This window comes from Setaria italica, chromosome III, assembly GCF_000263155.2.
Source record: "Setaria italica strain Yugu1 chromosome III, Setaria_italica_v2.0, whole genome shotgun sequence".
NCBI classification, from domain to species: Eukaryota; Viridiplantae; Streptophyta; class Magnoliopsida; order Poales; family Poaceae; genus Setaria; species Setaria italica.
In genome coordinates this window covers 7,000,263-7,020,543 of record NC_028452.1, presented here as the reverse complement: position 1 = coordinate 7,020,543, position 20,281 = coordinate 7,000,263, and the positions used below count along the sequence as shown (strand labels likewise).

At 45.9% G+C, this 20,281-nt stretch overlaps 3 protein-coding genes and 1 non-coding gene across 5 annotated transcripts in view; all 4 read right to left on the bottom strand.

Moving 5' to 3' along the window:
• Positions 1 to 612: 612 nt before the first annotated feature.
• LOC101756200 lies at positions 613 to 2,009 on the bottom strand. Its single transcript, XM_022825199.1, has 4 exons — positions 1,996 to 2,009; positions 1,304 to 1,416; positions 928 to 1,039; positions 613 to 634 (listed from the first exon to the last, which is right to left on the bottom strand). The coding sequence occupies exons 1-4, from the start codon at positions 2,007 to 2,009 to the stop codon at positions 613 to 615; spliced, it is 261 nt and encodes an 86-aa protein (XP_022680934.1).
• LOC101771185 (noroxomaritidine synthase) lies at positions 1,895 to 3,850 on the bottom strand. The gene has a single exon (XM_004960799.3). The coding sequence runs from the start codon at positions 3,848 to 3,850 to the stop codon at positions 2,276 to 2,278; it is 1,575 nt and encodes a 524-aa protein (XP_004960856.1). The 3' UTR covers positions 1,895 to 2,275.
• A 292-nt stretch (positions 3,851 to 4,142) lies between these two features.
• Positions 4,143 to 4,213, bottom strand: TRNAG-GCC. Its single transcript has one exon. It is a non-coding gene; the product is annotated as a tRNA-Gly (tRNA).
• A 10,592-nt stretch (positions 4,214 to 14,805) lies between these two features.
• LOC101770649 (heat shock 70 kDa protein 15) overlaps positions 14,806 to 20,281 on the bottom strand; it is a 5,740-nt gene continuing 264 nt past the window's right edge. Inside the window, exons 2-11 of one of the 2 annotated variants that reach the window (XR_214807.3) lie at positions 19,051 to 20,274; positions 18,242 to 18,451; positions 18,032 to 18,127; positions 16,909 to 17,127; positions 16,357 to 16,551; positions 16,133 to 16,279; positions 15,904 to 16,053; positions 15,496 to 15,626; positions 15,091 to 15,374; positions 14,810 to 15,008 (exon numbers count right to left, since the gene is read on the bottom strand). Coding sequence is in view for 1 of the 2 variants with exons in the window: in XM_004960798.3 (XP_004960855.1) it covers positions 15,155 to 15,374; positions 15,496 to 15,626; positions 15,904 to 16,053; positions 16,133 to 16,279; positions 16,357 to 16,551; positions 16,909 to 17,127; positions 18,032 to 18,127; positions 18,242 to 18,451; positions 19,051 to 20,220 (2,538 nt within the window). In the remaining variant the exon portion in view is untranslated. Of the gene's footprint in view, positions 15,375 to 15,495; positions 15,627 to 15,903; positions 16,054 to 16,132; positions 16,280 to 16,356; positions 16,552 to 16,908; positions 17,128 to 18,031; positions 18,128 to 18,241; positions 18,452 to 19,050; positions 20,275 to 20,281 lie in introns of both variants that reach the window. The other variant, XM_004960798.3, reaches the window with a different exon arrangement.

Below are 20,281 nucleotides of genomic sequence, written 5' to 3'. Positions count from 1 at the left end.
GCGCAACATGTTCGACGCTATTACTGACCGGAGCTGCGATAGAGTCTTTGGACAGTGAATCTGGGGCTGTTACTGCTCTTGTTTTCGCTCTTCGTTTCGAGCTAAAAAAGAGCTTGCTTTGGCTTCGGCCCAGGATCACAACTTGGTGTTTCTGCAATCTTAGAATGTGGCTTGCAAGGGCAAGGAAGATCACTGGCTCTGAAATTTGCGATTCAGAAGCATTGTTACGATTCACCATATGTTGTTTGGGTCTGGAACGATAGGTTGAGCTCGTGTTCTAGATTAATTGTCGGCATATACCACAAGCCCATTCTAACTTAGATCTACTTCATCTAGAGTAGCACCAGAGCCGTGAGTTCAGGTTGATTATCAGTCTAAGATTCCGAGTAAAGCATAATCTTGTAACAGATACAGCTGCATCTCGTGTTGCACTGTAGCTTCTCTGTTTGTTTTTACCTTTTGTGACTACAAACTGCATTATTCCCTTCTCCATATGCTAATGCATTTGGATACTGGTTTAACCTATAAACTTCCGTATGACGATGGTGATCCATTAGATGTTATTCATCATTAAAAAGATGGCACTTTCAAATCTAAATGCCCCAAGTTCCATTACAGCCAAAGATCATCAAACCTACAGCAAACGTGAAACCTGTCAATAAAGTCAAACCACAAAGATTATATGGCCTCCATTCAGAAGTATACACAAAAAGATATCCACACTTTGTGTTTACATGCTAATGCCAAAGCTAAACAGTTGACAGGGTAAAAGGAACTTCAAGGTTTCTGTACTGCATGTTTCTCAATTGAGAAAACCAGTATGGCACCATGGTTTAGTTACCTAAAATATCAATTTGTTGAAATGCATTTTCTCCTTTTTTTTTTTGCTTTTGACAGATTAGACACCATCAGATTTTTCGTGCTTACTTGTCATGTCTGATCTGCACAGGTGTTGCCTGAGATGACTTGTTCTTAGCACCAGTATTCATTAAGCCATTGCAACAAGAGTTATATATCTGCGAATGCCGAAAAGCTTCAAAGTCATTGGGTGTTCCTTTGCCTGACAGCTATAATACTGTTGCAACCTGGGGTGCTTTACGCGTTATTTTTTATGAGGGGAGGTAAATTTTTTGTATACCTTATCCTCATGTTCTAGGCACGGTACCTATTAACATCTTGGTTGGACATTAGAAGTCTCACTGTCATTTCAGAAGAAGTGTGGTCAGACTGTATAACGAAGAGTGTTTCAAAAGTCTCTTGCAATCATTTTGCATTAACTTTATTCATGCTTCTGAATTTCGCAGGAAGGTCAGATGAATTTTGTCGTTGCCAGGCATGCCTTGGGAAGTACACACTACTTGGAGATGAAGAAAATCCACGATTATCAATGTTTGAGAGACGGCTCCCCTGCTTTGGCTGTGGAATAGGTTGGTCTTGGTGAGTCAGTCTGTACCTCCAATTTCTCTTTTTTCAGGATTGCATGGTTTATTGAACATAGTACTGCTGCAGTTTTCTTTTAGGTTTCTTGTGCCCTATCATTTGGTACATTGCAGCTCTTCTTTATTGCTGCAAGTATTATAACCGGGACCCTCGAGAACGGCCTGGACTTGCTGCTTCTGCTGTTCTGGTTAGTTTCAGAACAATGTATTGTCTGCAAAAAGGGAACTTCAAATTTGGCTATTACTCGTTCTGAGCTTATGTGCATATTTGCTTCTTACAGTTCCTCTGGTTTGGTGTGTGCAGGCAGTCATCTTTACAGCTGTGGCTATTATAACCCTTTCTGTTCTGCTGATCTGCTGTGTAAACAAACGGTTCTTGAATAGCTGCGCAAGTTGACATGGATGATAGCTGCAAGATATCTATCTCAAAACTTCAGCGGATGAACTACTGACAGAAATATTTTTTTAGATTCTTTGGTCCATTTATTGTTGGACTACAAAAGGGAAATCAAGGGTGTGTTTAGTATGATACATTATCAGCAGTGTCAGGTTTTACCTGTGAGTGTACATTACAGATTTCTGAACTTGCAGACATGCATGAAGATATATATTCAGCAATTCCTTCTCTTTCTGGGACTTGTGAACAATTTTGTACTGATAATTTGCCTGATCAGAACAATCAGAAGTTCAGAACTTGTATCCAATCGTGCTGAAATTACATGAGCAGGTCAATCTGGAATTTGTGCTTCAACTTTTATTATCTCTATCACTTCACTTCCTTTTCTTTTTTTTTCTTGTTTAGAGTTTAATAGATGCAACGTGGTAACCACGATGCATTATGCTGCCTTCCTTCTCTTGATCCTAACCCTCATCCCATTCTTGGTGTGGAGCACCACCGAGTTCTGGGGCTCGACGACATGACTGTCGACGAGCTCCACCTGAAAGTTGTATAAAATTGCCGCGGCAGCGATCTTGATGTTGCTGAGCCCCAGGTTCTTGCCGAGGCAGCTCCTGGGGCCGCAGTTGAAGACGGCGAACTTGTGGCTCGGCTCGTGCCGGACCCGGCCAACATCGGACAGCCACCGCTCCGGCCGGAACTCGTGGCAGTCGCTGCCCCATATCTGCTCCATTCTGCCCATGGCGTAGATGCAGAATATAACCCTGGTGCCCTTGGTCACCTTCGTGCAGTCCGGCAGCACGTCGTCGCCGACCGCCTCCTTCTCCTCGAACGGCGCCGGCGGGAACAGCCGCAGCGTCTCAAGGACCGCGGCGTGGAGGTAGGACGCAGGCTGGAGCGCGCCGGCGTCGAACACGGCGTGCTCGCCGCCTCCAGTGGCGGCGACGGTGGCGGTGGGGCGCAGGGACTTGAGCTCGTCGAGGATCCTAGCCTCGACGTGCGGGTGCGTGCAGAGGATGTAGAAGAGCCAGGTGAGCGCGGCGACGATGAGGTCCTTGGCCGCGAACATGTACCCGACGGCGGAGTCCCGGAGGAACTGGTCCCGCTGCCGGTCGGTCACGCCGGGGTCCCTCGGCCACGCCATGTATAGGGACAGGAGGTCGCTGCCTCCTCCTTGCCTTCCGGAGGCGACGGCGAGAAAGGATGGTGACTTGCGTTTGGCGATCTCGCGGTAGACGAACTCGTCGAGGACTGCCTTGGCCTCGGCCAGCCTCCTCTCGGCGCCGACGTTGAGCCACCTCAGCAGCCTCCACCACCAGACCGGCACGATGTGGCGGAGCAGCGCGGCCTCGCTGGCCACCCTGGTCGCTTGGCCGATCGGCGGCATCGGCGCCGAGGCGGCGGCGACGGACAGCGCGTCCAGGTCGGCGTCGAACGCGGAGGCGTATGACACGTCGAGCGCATACCGCATGAACACGTCCTCGATCTCGACGCCGCCCGGCGAGGTGGCGGCGGCATGGTCGAGGAACGGCACCAGCAGGCGCGCCGTCTGCCGCGCCATGGTGGACAGCACGAAGGACCGGAACGCGGGGTTTCCGAAGACGGCGGCGGCGACGTGCCGCTGGCGCGCCCAAGACGCGGCGTCCGCGACGAGCATCCCGTCGCCGACGATGTCGAACATCTCCGCGAAGTCCCGGCCCTTGTCGTAGCCGCCGTGGTTGGACGCCAGGCAGTGCTGCACTGCCGCCGGGTCGCACGTCACCAGGAAGTCGGCGCGGGCCAGCCAGGGCCCGCGGAACACGAACGTGCACCCGCACTCGCGGAGCGCGTCGGTGGTGGCGTCGAGGAGGCGGCCGAGGTTCGCGAGCACGAAGGGGAGCATGCCTACCACGGGCCAGCTCACCGGCGCGAGCTGCCGCCGCCACGCGCGGCGGAGGGCGGCGAGGGAGAGGAAGCACAGCGCGGCCAGGAGGAACTCGGGGTAGGAGAGGAGGAAGCTCCGGAGGGCGCCCATTGCCGAGGCCCGAGTGTGCGTGCATTGCGCGTTGCCGTTTGGCGGTGGCATGGATAGATAGGCGAGCATGGCAATGGCGTGATGCGTGGTTCTTCCCGGTGGGAGTGTGCTAACGCAGGCCAGTACGCCGCTTCATGCCAGGCCTGTGATGGAAGCCGGGGACGCAAGAGCTGGACGGGTTGCTACGACTCTGGTTCTTGTTCTCCGACCAGCAACAACGTGAAGAACGAAGAGGCGGCAGGCAGACCGCACACAGAGGCGGAAGAGGCTCGATTTTCAAAAACAAAAAAAATGCACCAGCCGGGAATCGAACCCGGGTCTGTACCGTGGCAGGGTACTATTCTACCACTAGACCACTGGTGCTTACTGTGATGAGTCTCTTGTAAATATAAATATTTCAATAATTTGTCTTGGTGCCGTCTCACAGCAGTGTACTTTTTTTTATTTTTAACCCTTTTTTTTCTTTATTTATAAAAATAACCTCAGCGGGGTTTTATTTGCGCGGCCTAACCCTTTTGGCCGCGCCAGACCGCATGGCGCGGCAGGAACATGCTGTCGCGCCACATGCACTGGCGCGGCAGCCCCCTGCCACACTGGCGCGCCGAGTCGCGGCGCCAGGCGGGCGCTGACGTGGGCGGGCGTTCACCGCGCCAGCCCGCCTGGCGCGGCGAAGCCAACACTTAGTCCGCGCGCCGGCTCCCTTCCTCCTCCCTCCCTCCTTTCTTCCTCCTCCAGACACACCACACAGCAGCACCTTGCAGCGCCGGCCCCCGCCACCCCACCCCCAAATCCACCAAAAATCCGGCGTTTTTGGTGGGGGAAAGTAGTGGGAATCGATCCCTACTTCGTGTGGAAGGTATTCCCCTACTTATTCTCGTGTTTTACCGTTGCATTTGGTAGATCGGAGGATGTTTAGGTAACTTAGGGTTAGGTTAGTGATTTGAAATTTTAATGAAATGCAATGGTGTTTTGTGTTAGATGATACGTAGTTCATACGCAATTGAGTCTCTGCCCGCGATATTGACGTGTAGAACTTGTTGAATGCTTCGATTTAGGTATATATTCATCCAATTGTGCGGTTTACATGACATGTATTTTTTTTATATGTTCAATTAATTAGTCTCATTTTTGTTTCAGTGTTTGTATTTTGTAGATCGAGTGTTTACATTTTATCAAAATGATGTATATAGCTAGTATGGATTACGTGTGTAAAGTTTATTTGTGTATTAAATTTGTTGCACTTGATTTCCAGGTGAGATGGCGTCGTTTGGTTCTGAATACAAACGGCGTAGGTGGTATGTGCGTTATGTGGGCGAGTCCAATGTTGCTGGTCCCGTACCTCCTGCTCTTCCGGTACCACTTTGTAGATGTGGCGCGCAAGCAGAGGTGAAACAATCAAGGCATCCAAAGACAGCCGGAAGAGCCTTCTATGTATGCAAATGGACTTTTGATCCATTGCCTGCCGCACCTTGCGATTTCTTTCAGTGGATCGATGGACCCGACAAATATGATCCTAGGATCCGCCTATTCTCATATCATAGCACAGAGCTTAAACCATACCATAAGTTTAGGCGTTGGGTTCCTCCTCCACCAAACCCACCTAGGATGACCGATGAGGAGAAGCAGGAGGCTGCTTGTAGGCGTGTGAGGGATCCTCCCATGTGCAAGTGTGGTGTTCCTGCTAAGCTTATGCGTCCTAACTTAGGGGATCCACCTAAGTTTACTCCATTCTTTCGATGCTCCCTAAAGACTCATGTAAGTATATTACGAGAATATTAGTATGTCGTTTAGCTAGCAGTTATAATTTTGCAGTATATTGTTCATACTTTAACTTGATGTTATTGCTTGGTAGTTGGAGCAGCGTTTTGTAGTTACTTTACATATGAGTAGTTCACGTCATGGGTTTTTTGCAGGATGGGTGGCCGTTGTGTGATTTCAATGAGTATATATACGGCCCAATGGCAATGTGGCCAACAGAGGAGGAAGTGCGGGAGTTTGAAAGTGAAAATGCACCGTGGCCATGTGTGTCCTCTCCTAGTGATAGATGCAAGTGTGGTATATTGGCAACAGAAGGTGTGGTGCCTTCTGAACTTGGATATGGTTCGTTCTGTGGAAATGCACATGGCGATTACTGGGTTAGTAACTACTCGTCTCTTATGTTTTATGAAGGTTGTAACTTGATTCAAATTTGTAAGAATATTTAATTGTTGTTGCAGGAGAGAAGGACATGTGATTGGGAAGATTTTTGTGGTCGATATGATTTGTTATTAAAGTTGGGAAATACATCGGAACCATGGAAGTTAAGGAAACAACAAGAAATTAAAGAAAAGATTAGGAAGAAGTATGATGTGCCTATTCCTGACGACGACTTGCTTTGGGGAAAAATATATCAAGATATGGTGCATGAGACTGGAGTGAAACCTAATGGACTTTATGCAAGGGAAACTATTATTAAGTATTGGAGGCAAAATAGATCCAAGTATCCACGACCTCTAACTGAAAATGAGAAGAGAGAAAATAGGAGAAAGTTGCAGGAGGAGAGGGAGTTGGAGAAACAAAGGTTGATGGAGGAAAGAGATCGCTTAGGTTATGTGGTTGATCCGAATGTGAAATACCCTGAGGGTTCATGGGAACAATATTTGCAACAAAAAGCGGCAAGAAAAAGAAGGCTTGAAATGGAAGAGTTACAACAAAAAGCGGAAGAGGCACAGATGGAGACGATGAAGGCTCTTGTTGCCGATTTACCTGTTGGTAAGGTTAATGTCGATAAGAAAGGCAAGGGAGTTGTTGTTGCCGGAGATGTTGATGATGATGATGATGACGACGAGTTACTATATGAAGGTGACTCGGACTAGATGAACGTGTTGATGTAGCTGGATCATGTTTCTCTGTAGCTGTGAAAACTATGTAGAACATTATGTTTATGTTTATTCTGGGAACTACAATTAGTTGTCAAAAACTATTTTCATTTCCGAGAGAACTATGTTCAGACGCATCAAAGTTTGCCGTGACATGACTGGCTTCTTGTGGTTTTGGCGTGTTGTTTTCCTGACCTCCTGTCCACGGATCACCGTAGTCAATCTCCATGCATCTTCCCGACCCGGAAGGAATAAGGTATAGGAAAGAAGGCAATGCTTTCTTTTTTTTCATTTTTGATCCGTAAATTGAGTTGTTAATGAATCCGCTTCATTCGCCGACTCTATTTCATTCGCTGAATATATATGATATTTCTTTTCTTTGAAACACAAATTCTATAACAAGGTTTGAGACCTTTTGTTTGTATCTATTTATTTTTTTGTATACTAGTGGAATTTCATTGTATTGGGTTCTTTCTTAGATCTAAATGGAGTGGAATAGAGAAATAAAAAAAAGGCCTTTCATATAAAAATGGAAGAATATTATGCCATATATCTCACTTGGATAAAAGAAATTAGAAGCAATTTTCTCTTATTCTCGTTTGTTCCTACCTTTAGATAAATACTCGAAAATCTACTAAACCCTTGCCGCGCCAGGCGGCCTGGCGCGGCAGGGCTGGGCTACTGCGCCAAACGCAACCTACTGAAAACGCAACCTACTTTCAGTAGGTTTCGCCGGGGGGTGGTGGCGGCAAGGGTGCGCGGCCGAGCCAATTTTAGTAAACTTTCATTAGGTTTCGGCCCAGGGGGGTGGGGCATCAGGAACGCGCTGCACAATCCGAAACGTATTTTTGTGCTAAACATTTACGGAAAAATACACGAAATACAAGTACATCATGGAGCAAACATATAACATTGTACGGACATAAAAAAATGTAACAACCAACTTAGTCTTTTACAAACGTGACATGAATAAACCTAACATGCTTAGTCTTTTACCAACTTAGTCTTTTACAAACGTGACATGAAATAATTGGGCACATGATAGGTTCAGTGGCGTGACCGTCGCTCATCCGGAGGGCTAAAAGGATCTCTTGGGCGACGCTCCCTCCTTGGATGCGTGGGCAGCACATTGGCGCTGCCAACGTCGGTGTGGTCCCGGGAACGACGACGTCGGCGTGGCAACCGGGTATGAGTTGCAGGTTCCTATTGAATAATTGGACACAAATCATAAAATTTGTATGACACTTCGGGAGCGAACATTAAAATGTATAATTGAAATTGGAGGAACTTCTGAATATACCTGGCTGGACTCTCCCTGCGTCTGAGTCACAGGTGGAGCATCGTGAGAAATCTCGAGTTCCTCACCATACGTAGGGTCATCATCCTCAGACTGCTCACCTTCCGAGTCCTCGCTTTCCTGAGGGGATGCGGGTTCCTTACCTCGCGATCTCCGACTAGGACCTGCCGCAGTGGACGGTGTTGCAGCCCTGGGGGTAGTCACCAATGCAGTCCGACGTGATCCTGAAGAAGTACCCTGGACATTGACCCCGTCGTGCGCATCTGAGGATGTCATGCAGTTCATCCTCTGCGCCATTCGCCTGCAACTTTTACGGACCCTCTGCCATATATTCACGACTATGTTATTGATGGTTACAAAGATAGTACGAGTATAAGTGAAAATTTGTTTGGGCTTCTACCTCTGCAAAAGCACGAAGCAGACTATCACCTTCCCCAACAGCGTGCTCCATAATCACGCCCGCCTCGTTAGAGAGCCTTGCAAGCTGCTGTCCCTGCACGCAGTAGTTTTCATTCCATAAGTGATCAATGTGACGATACTATAATTACAAACCGAAAGCTTACCATGTAGTCGTGGAGAGGTGCACGCTCAGGCTGTGTCCCATGGCGTGTCACGGTGTCGTACGCGTCAGCTATGTCAGCGTCATCATCAGACGGTGCATCCTCAATGGGCACATTAGTCCAAGATGGTTTCACTTTGGTTCTCGTCGAAGTACAGTACCATCTTATGTACTCATTGTTGGGTCGCCAGTACGGTCCACCTTCAGGATCGCATCCTTCCTTGTTCTGCCACATGTGGATGTACCGGTCATGCTTCACCCTCCAATCATTTTCCTTGTACCGCTTTCTGCGGTCGATACTGCATCAGAAATTAGTGAAGTATTAGTATAACACGTTAATTGCGTTAATTGAATACCCTCCAATAGTTATTTATTCCTGCGTACCTGTGCAGCTGCTGCGAAGTCGATAATTCCAAAGGAGGGCACGGTTGCATCCTCCCAAACTGCCGCATCACCCTATGCGGCATATGAAACTCTACCACGTAGTACAGTATCATTGGGGTCGTGCACCTCCACAGCTCTCTGTCTCTGTAGCACGTCGGTGAAAAGACGATCTCGCTAAGCTGCTGACGGTCATACGGTTTCCATTCCACCTTCAAAAATTTTCACGCAATACTTATTTCATCTACCATTATACGCAAGTTAGCTTAAAAACTATTATGGTTACCAAATTACCTGGTACTGCGTGAGAACATCAAACTCGTTCGTGTAGGCCCTGTAGCGTCTATCCGGATTGCCACGAACGGGCCGCACATGCTTCCACACGTGATAGAACGTGGGAAGAGCATCATCTCGATGCCATGGCTGAAATTGCAAGTAAGTCCAATTGGTCACATGATACAATAGTTTTTCGAACATTAACGTAGAAAAAGGAATTAGCCGTTGTGACTTACATCGACACGGAGGCGGGAAGGTCGACCCACGGGCATTCGCTCCCAAATCCATATCTGGAGCATATAAGTGCACCCTCCAATATTAGAATCTCTCGCTGTGCGCCGGCAAGCCTCACATAACTGTCTGTACAGCCAGGCAAGAGCCGCTGAGCCCCAACTGTAAGTGGCTATGTTTTTCCAAACTTGACCTAGAATGGGGAGAACCATCCACGATACTGTGTTCCCAGCTGCATCTGGAAGGAGGAATGTACTGACAAAGTGCCATAGCCACACTCGAGCAAAGCGCTGCACGACCTCGTCATTTGCTCCCGGAGGACACACCTCGAAGTGCTCCCTCAACCATGCCGAGCTAACACCGGACGTCTTCTTCGAGCTATCTCCGCCCTCTAGCTCTGGCGGCCTAATCCCAATATGCATCTCGACCATATCACGCCAATTCTCATTCTGGATAATACCTGTCACTGGCAGCCCATGCAGTGGAAGGCCGAGTATCATAGCCGCATCCTGCATTGTGATGGTCATTTCTCTGAAGGGCATGTGGAACGTGTGAGTCTCCGGACGCCACCTGTCGACCATAGCGGTCAACAGTGGTCCGTCCATTGGAGGGAGACCCCCCACGACCTGAACAGCGATATCCAAGAAACCTGCTCTCTGCAGGTACTGGGCGTACCGCTCATCCCACCTAAGTGGTGAGTGCACCCTAGCCCTCAGTGGTGTCAAATTCTGCAAAACATTATAAGATTATTACCAAAATGAGAAGTCAATCCAATTGTGAATAACGGGCTTCTAAAGTGGTAAGTAACACAAATATGATACAAATGACATTTGCAGTATGAAATTGTTTACACTCTACACAAGCGAATAGTAACGATAGGCACATCCTTAATTAATTTATAAGAACATTTCATACGAAAATCTTGCAATTCTCATCCTAAGGTATGCATTCATCAGCAAAACTTAGCAACCATTGTTATACCTCATTCATGTCCGCGAGGTGGTGGGCACGGTGGTGCAAGTCGTAAGCAGCCTCAAGAAGAGGGTACCCCGGGGCCGCCATCCTAAAGAAACAACATAGATCGTTAGTAAAAAGCTTCATTACATGATAAGTACGGAAAATATGATAATGTACTACTATAAAAAAGATAAAATAATAGCCACGCATAATACAAGCAACGCGCATACCCAATTGTTCGAAGTACGCGGCCTATTACTGCTCGGTCTAGATTTAGTGTCTTTTGATTTTCTACTGCGGCATGTGCAATTCCTGATGATCTTGTGGCACTTGGAGCAACGATTTTCCGACTTGTCAATATCAAAATCACCAGTATCATAATCTGCAGAAAGCCTCCCTTCCGACACGTCCATCTCGCCTGTGAAACGCTTCTTCTGCCGCCTTCCTACTTTATTTCTCATTAAACTGGGGTTAGGCACGTACCCTACCCCTTCATATGCCGGCCATTGTGACGGATCTAAGTAAGGTTGAAAGCTTGATTCCCAAATTTTGATGGTGTGCTCCCTAGAGTACAACGGTGACATGTACATGGGGCTTTCAAAGTTAAGACCTCTTGCCTTGCAAGCTGTAATGAAGTGTGAACATGGAAGGTGCAACAATTGAGGAACATTGCAGGTGCACGAAACTTCGTGCAGATCCACTCTATAGTGTCGACCTCCATGACTCTCACCCCCAATGTTAGTCGTACCGTAACTTCTTATAGAATACACCATCCTTTCTGGCCCGAACGGTTCTGCTAAGTGGTGCACGGATCTAAGCTCAGCCTCTGATAAATAATTATCTGCAACTTGCCCAATTCTATAGCCTTGATCTAACATGTCACGTGCCTTTCCCCATCGGTTCACAAAGTAGGCGTTGCATTTTTCGAATGTGTATTCAATAATTCCAGCGACGGGCCTACTTCGGATGCCTTTGAAAACTCCGTTGAGTGATTCCGAGAAGTTCGTGGTCATAATACCCCACCGCATTCCTCCCTCATCGAAAGCCTGCGCCCATTTATCCTTGTCCCCCATTTCACCCTTCAACCATTCTTTTGCGTCGTCGTTCAAGTCCTTCACTAAATCTTCTAACTTCTCACGAAATTCTCTCTCTGTATGAACCGTGCATAATAATTTCAATTTTCCAATCACACGATTGCTCTTCTGCCGACGCGACATGTTGGCAGCAAAGTGCCTCATGCACCACCTATGCACAAGCGGTGGAAAACCATCAATGTGGTCCTTTGCACAATTTAGAAGCCCATGATGCCTATCTGATATCATACACACTATCCGTGAAGGTCCAAGAACATTTACTCGAACAAGTTTCATAAACCATGACCAACTCTCATTATTCTCACTCTCGACCAAGGCAAAAGCAAGAGGCACAATCTGTTGTTCTGGATCTACAGCAACTGCCATCATTAATGTACCCTTGTACTTGCCAGTCAAGAATGTACCGTCCACCAATACCACAGGACGGCAATGTTGAAATGCCTCACTACATTGAGGGAAGCACCAAAATACCCTTTGCAGTATATGCTTCAACACTCCATTGTCAGGAACCATCATGCCACATGAGTCGATCCACCATTTAACTCCGGGATTGTAGTAGGTTATAGCTGAGAGTACCCTAGGAACCATGCCGTACGACTCCTTCCAGTCGCCCCAAAGCAGGGCAACAGCGTGTTGCTTCGCCCGCCAAGCCTTCGAATACTTCACACGGTACCCACTAAAGATGAAGATGGACTCCACGAGTGATGGCACCGATGTCTCGCTGTCTTTACGGATAATGCCTAGGATACGCCGTCCAAGGTACTTTGCTGTGCACTGTAAATGCTCTCGCTTCGGCTGTGACGACCGACAAGTATGCGGTTGCACAACATTTGAAATTCTCCATTGTCCGGTGCTTGATATTAGCCGAGACCATACACGCCAATGGCATCCTTGCTTGCACATCACATTGTATCTTAAGTTCTTGTCAGAGTGAACTACGCTAAAATGTCTATGTAACCTCACCGCGTAGTCAGCCAAGAAAAACTTCAGCTCCTCAAGACTATTGAACTTCATCCCCTTCTTAATCACTGGACTCTCACCAATGGACGTCCCTTCGGCATTCACCATACTAGATTCACATATTGCTTTGTGAACCATACTTATATCCTTATCATTGGGAACGGATGGCAGTTCGACATCACGTTCTTTTAACATCCGCAACTCACACTGGGTGTAAGAAAAACAATCGTCCATACGACGAATGCCTTCTACATCATGTACGGTTGCGGTGTCAAATTGCAGTCCATCCTCTTCATTTTCTACCCCGACGTTCTCATATTCATGCCCACCACTCTCAAATAGTGATTCCTCCTCTACCTCCTCACCTACTACCCCATCTTCCTCCAATTCACAATCTTCGGAACCCATAGAGACATTATCAACATCTATATTTGCTTCATCCCTCTCAAAAATGTTATTGGAAAAATCATCATTGGCAATAGCCAAGTCAAAATCACGTTCTGTTTCACCTAACACGTGATGCAACATTTCTGACTCCTGGGTACCATTATGGTTCACTACCGTCACTTCCTCCCTCATGACAACATTTGGGCCAGGCATACGAACAATTTCGACTATAACCTCCAAACATGCAACATTAGCTTCGTGCACAACATCCTTATAGTGCTTCCAATTCGCATCGGATGCTAACTTCATGAGAACATAATGAGCTCTAGCTTTCCCACAATCAAAACGACCTCTCAAACTGATCTCATCCACTCTACATCCATACTTCGTCATTACACGGTCAACTAAATCACTAAAACTTGGAGGACCATCAAATATTTCAATTGACTCATTCATATTCTCTAACTCCCCATTTTGTTTCACAACACCACCATGAAAAAATCGAACTAAACGATCCATCTACAAAATACAAACATTTCACCATGTCATATACACTACACATTGCACATATTCGACATATCAACTACACACATTACATATATTGGACAAATTGCAAACAAAAAATACACATATACATTGCACTATACGATTCAATGAATATATCCTTAAATCAATAAGTTCTACACGTCAATATCGCGGGCAGAGACTCAATTGCGTATGAACTACGTATCATCTAACACAAAACACCATTGCATTTCATTGAAATTTCAAGTCACTAACCTAACCCTAAGTCACCTAAACATCCTCCGATCTACCAAATGCAACGGTAAAACACGAGAATAAGTAGGGGAATACCTTCCACACGAAGCAGGGATCGATTCCCACTACTTTCCCCCACCGAAAACGCCGGATTTTGGGTGGATTTGGGGGTGGGGCGGCGGGGGGCGGCGCTGGAGTTTCGGGCTCGGGCGTGTCTGGAGGAGGAAGAAAGGAGGGAGGGAGGAGGAAGGGAGCCGGCGCGCGGTCTAAGTGTTGGCCCTGCCGCGCCAGGTGGGCTGGCGCGGCGAACGCCCGGCCACGTCAGCGCCCGCCTGGCGCCGCGACTCGGCGCGCCAGCGTGGCAGGGGGCTGCCGCGCCAGTGCATGTGGCGCGGCAGCATGTTCCTGCCGCGCCAGGCGGTCTGGCGCGGCCAAAAGGGTTAGGCCGCGCAAATAAAACCCCGCTGAGGTTATTTTTATAAATAAAGAAAAAAAAGGGTTAAAAATAAAAAAAAACTTCCACAGCAGTAATGTTTACATTTTTATGATTTCAACGAGTATATATTAACACAGTAATGACGAAACAATGACAGCACTACGTAAGACGTCGGGGACTGCGCCTTTCCACTAAAAGCTTGAGCAATCTACTGAAGGCACTGGTTTTGCTCGAATGTGCAGAAAAGTTAGTGAATAGTCTTCTCGTAGCAATCTGTTGAACTATCGAAATCTCTGCTAGAGCCTGCCATGTTGGTTAGCCTCGTTCCCAGCTAAACACCAAACCCAAAGTAACACGCAGTTTTTTTTTTCTAATTGATCTCAACATTTCATAAGCTGATGGACAGTGTGAGCAGTTTCAGGCGTGTACCTTCCATGTTTTGTTCCCCCCTCTCTCTTTCACCCATTTCACCATTTCCCATCCTCATTGGGCATTTCATGCCTGTCAAAATTAATCTTCCGGTTAAGGTAGTGAGTTAGGCCAAGCTGTTCTGACTTTAACGCAGAAGAGACAAAATTTAACTTCGTAGGGCACCGGCAGCTTCCATATCGTGTCCCAGATTGGCTGCATCTATTGGTTCCTCGTGGTGCCCCTATGCAATTGAATTGAACGCCTAGCTTCAGGAGCTAGAAGTTGATTCAACAGTCGAAATAAACTTCGGAAATCACCTTCACTTATTAACAGAACAAGATGGCCAACGTAAAGGTGCACATAAAATTTGAAGAATGATATTCTAGCAGCAGCTTAAGTGGCCATTTTTTACAATAAAAACACGAAAAATTGGGAATAGTCATGGTCTTACGGACCATCAACGATGACAATTACAGGAGCCCGTGGGGCACCAAAACGGGAGAAAGGGTGCCCCCTACTGCCCTTATCCTTCATCGTCCATCCAACCACCTCCTTTGTCAAAGAAAGGAACACATCATATAACTAAACGTCCCAACACACATCCTCAAAGAAATGCAGCAAACAACCATCTCACCTAGTTGGTCCCCTACCGACCGTAGCAGCAGGTAACAAGGTATATCAGGCAAAGATAAAAAGCTCTAAGCCGAGGCATCTGCGCCTCCCTCAGGTTTGTCTGTTTCCATCTGCTCAGCAGCAGGCTCCTCAGCAGCATCCTCGCTGGTTGGCTCACTGGCTGCGTTTTCACCATTTGATTGCTGCTGCTCTGGTGTTTGAGGCTCAGGTGCTGGGGTTTCAGCCGGAGGCGGAGTCTGTGGCTTCGGAGCTGGCTTGGGTTTCGTCATGATTGGTTTGCAGAACCTGTAAAGCAAAGGTTCAAAGATTATTTTTCTCAGAACATCACCTTTACATGTGCATGTACCATTAGGGGCTTAGGGCAGGCCAATCTCAGAAAGGGGGGAGGGCATAGCCATATACTAACCTGTCAAGTGTTTCAGCTTTCTTCTTCAGGTCAGCAGCAAGGAGGACAGGATTAGCATGCTTTGGCAGAGCATCCTGCTGCTGTTTTTTCTCTAGTAGCCAAGTCTCTGCTTCTGAGCACTCATTAATAACCTAGAAGAAAAAATGAGTTAGCAACTGACAACAGTACCGCCTATTCATCTACCACATTAGCATTGCAACTGCCAAATAAACACAAAAATGAAAAGACACACCCTTGTGTGTTGGAACTGAACAGCTGTATAAGGAAATGCAAGCCAATGACAAAGTACTACTCAAATATCGTGTAGCACATTGCAGTGAAGAAAATTAAATCTATCATGGGAATATGAAAATGAACAGAACTCAATCACATTATCTCCTCTATAGTCTATTTAGAATTAGTAATTACCTTTTGCTTTTCTGATATGTCGATGTGTTCAAACTTTAGGTCATTAGACAGTGCAGCTTCTCTAAAGCTGTTAATGCAGTATGCCAGTTGGTTAACAGCAGAATCTCTAATTTCCCACTCTTTGAAGCGCGCCTCAATAGGATCACCAACCTACAATTGAGAAAATAAAAAAAATATATCATCTAAACCTGAAATACCCAAAAACATTGTATCAGCATACAAGGCTTACCTTTTTAAGTTCTTCCAGTTTAGCAATATAGACTCCCTTGGTCTCATCCTCACCATCTTCATACAGCCAATCTTCAACCTCCTGAAGCTTAGAAATCAAACCTTCCTTGTCCTCAGGTGTGACAAAATCACCGTACTTGTCATAGAGCTAAATAGAAGAAAAACAAATTCAGGTTCTATTAACAAAGTTTGTAGGGGAATATTGGAACATGCAAGTCAACATACCTTGTTACGCATGTCATAAACATAAGCTTCCACAGCGTTCTTTTTCTCCTTGGTTTCTTCCATTACCCTGTCCTGAAGGGCCATCTCATACTCTTTCTCTACAGCTTTGTCCAACTCAGCAGCCCCCAAGGCACCGTAGACCAATTCAGAGACTGGAACATTTGTTTTCTTAACTTTCTTTTTTGATGGCTCAGCCTAAAACAGGAAAATCATTTCCAAAGGCATTATAATATCACATTTTGACAAAGGAAAATTCAAAATTCCAGCATGAAAAAACAGAACAGGGATATTTTTACATGAACTCAATAATTCTGTTACTATGCCAGAAAATAATTTTACTGTACAATAACTTGTTACGAATTACGACAACCATGAATCACATTCAGAATATTTATTGAACTCAATTTTTCTTAAAAATGATTATTAATTGATCGGTAAAGTACTTACATGATGGAAACTAATACGGTGATCAAATGTCAGCCAAAGGCAACACAGAACACTAATTCCACTCTAGACAAACTTACTATCTCGATGTAAATGGTAAAACCATACCTTAGCATCAGTATCCATTGGAACAGTTTTTTCCTCAGAAGTCGGTGCCCCATTTTCAGCACCCTCTGCAGTGTCTGTAGCACCTTTAGACTCTTGCATATTCACATCAGTTCCAGAAGCAGGGTCATTTGGAGCGTCATCTGTGTCCATCTTAGTAGCTTCCTTCTGAGCCTCATTAGTAGCTGATACTGGAACTTCCACTTCCTCTTCCTCCAGCATCTGCATCAAAATGAAGCACATTACACCAACGACATAAAGAATGCTATTTCAGAGGATGACAAAACGATGTATGATCTTGTGTGCTTTGTTTTGTTCCTTGTTTAGTCATTAGCTATTCGGCCTCTAATTCTTTCCTACTCAGTTTTATGAATTCATTCCTCAATAATTATTTTTTTTGCAGGTTTACAAATTTTCTGCAAACCTAATCTTGATTTGCATGGTGAAAACACAATCTTGGAGTTTCTGATATTAAACATATGATATTCCTCAAGAAACACAAGAGTCTGTACAGAAAAAAAAAAAACTCTCATAACCAGTACATGTACATCAACCGAAATTGCATATTCATTGACGCATAGAAACAAAAGTTCTTACACTACTGCTGATGAACACATACACAGAATGAAACTAATTACAATGGACAGCCAATGACCACATACACAGGCAAACACGTGGTGACCTAGTTGAGAAATAATCCCAAGAAAATGTATTTAACTACGCTAGACACCGAGTTCAGGGGATAATACTTGCACCTTCCAGTGTAAGCGAGGTCATTGAACAAGACCATGCTCTCTGAACGAACAAGAGCATGCACCAGGAAAGGGAGACACTACTCCAACAAAGAGAATTGGACACCGATTTATTGCACAGGAAAGTGGGGGCAGTTAAAAATTCCCCAAATCTGCATCACTAATTCACTCCATGCACTGCAGAGTAACTGCATTACCCCTGAATCGCAAAAAAATCAATCCGTACAGCAGCAACTGTACAACACATTCGACCCTCTACCAAATAACTAGCCCTAAAGCCAAAACTGAACAGCCCAACTACCTCATGAACTCAATCACAAATGACTGCAGAATGCTATTTCAGAGGATGACAAAAGGATGTGTGATCGAGTTACCGTTGCTGATTCAACAGAGACTATCCCATGTATGTTGAGACGGACTTTGAGTTTTAGTTTCGCCTTTTCACCATTGCTGGATTGGAAAGGGCCAATCTGCAAGGATATGATAGTGAATCAGAAAACATAAACTGTTATGGGATCAGATTGAATTATTTCAGCTACTCTAAACATGCAAACTTACTGAATACCTATGGCTAGGCAGCTTACCGTGTAAGTGCTAATTTTTGGCTCAATTTGTGCATCATTTGCGTCAACATTCACAACATCAACTGCGAATGTATTCGCTCGATAAAAGGTCAGAGCTTTGACGCTAGGGATGGCATTCCCCTTTGGGAATATAATAGTTTGTTGTGTTTCATTGTTCTGTGCATCTGGCTTCCATGACAAAGCAATTGTGAAAGGAAACCCATCATTAACCTGCAAAAAATGAAGCATGGTTATACAAGGTAAAAGGAGCAAATACCATATAATCAATTGAGCATTCACTCAAAAAAAATAAAGAATTCAAGACATCTCAGAATCAAGCATCAATTATATCTATAAGAATATGACTCCCAAGACAGATAATTGACCAACCTTCCAGTGAACATACAGTGATCTATGCTTAACAGTACTGGTGAAAACAATAAAATGAGAACATCGTAAGCGTACAACAAAATTTATAGACATTAAATTCACCTGTATTATAATAACTTCATGCAAAATGTAGTGATCAACTAAAACAATATGCACTATAAAACTAAATAGACAAATATTATACATATTTAAAGATGAAGATGCCATCAAAGCGGATGAAGGCATCCAAGCTTCTAAGAAAAGAAAATGGTTTGACTTTCTCTCCTACCTAACTAGCAATCCCGGTGGCTCATAATAGAGTTTCAGATACATATGTGACTACATCCAGGATATAAGTCTGCCCCCTTATCTTTAGTTGGTCCACAACTAACTTTTACCATACATAAAACATAAATAACAGAAAAAAGGAATTGCAATGTAAAAGACAGTGAGTAAGATACCTGGAATTCCCGCACTTTGAAAGTGGGGCTGAGAATAGCACATTGGAGAGCACAACCTCTCGCCACACACTCACTAGCATTCATTGTCCTCCTAGGTTCCTTCCCGAAGAATTCAGTTATTATCTTGATTATGGCAGGAACACGAGAACCGGATCCGACAACCTCAACAAAGTGCACATTTTCTGTCGTCAAACCAGCTTCAGCCAAGGCTTTTTCCAAAGGCCCTTTCACACGTTCCAGCACAGGGGCACTGATCTGTTCAAAATCATCCCGCTTGATAAACCCGCGGACATCCTTCTCATCCATCAAGCACTCGATGTTCAATGGAGCCTCTGGATTGGCGCTCAGCACCTTCTTTAGTTTCTCGCATGCCACACGCAACCTTAGGCATGCACGTGCATTCTGATACACATCGATCTTATATTCCTCTTTAAACTTCACCGCAAAGTGCTTAAAGAGAGCCTCATCAAAGTCCCTCCCGCCAAGAGATCGGTCATACGTATGGGACAACATCTTGAGTTGTCCCTTCTTGTAACCGACAATGCTGACCTGCATGCTGGCATGACCGACATCAACAAATGCGACGTTCAACTGATCGTTCTCTGGCAGATCAGTCTTATAAATACCATATGCCAATGCCGTGGCTGTCGTCTCGTGGAACAACCGCAACGGCCGGAGACCCGCAATAGTGGCAGCATCAAGAACGGCCCTGCGCTGCAGATCATTGAAGTACACTGGGATACCTATACAGCAGTCCACAACCGCAGCATTCAAGTTGCCCTCAGCAATGACCTTCAAATTGGACAGTACCATGGCAAGCAGCTGCGTGGGGGTGAAGGCCTGCTCCTCGCCCAGATACCTTGCGTGGACGAGCGGAAACCCATCAGGGCCCTCGGACACACGGAACGGGAAAGAGGCAAGATCGCGCTGCAGCTCGGGATCGGAGAACTTGCGTCCGAGCAGGCGCTTGATCTGCGAGATGGAGTTCTTGGGGTTCATGGTCGAGGACGCGGCGCCAGCAGTGCCGATGAAGCGCTGCTTGTCGCCGAAGCACACGATGGCGGGGGTCTCGCGCTTGGATTCCTCATTGAGCACGACGTCGATCCCACGCTGCCGGGCCACGGCCACAATGCAGCTCTCGTTTCCGAGATCAAAGCCCACTACGCTCATCTTCACCCTCGGCTCCCCACCACTACAGCTTCAGATCTAGATCACAAACAGCCCCTGCATC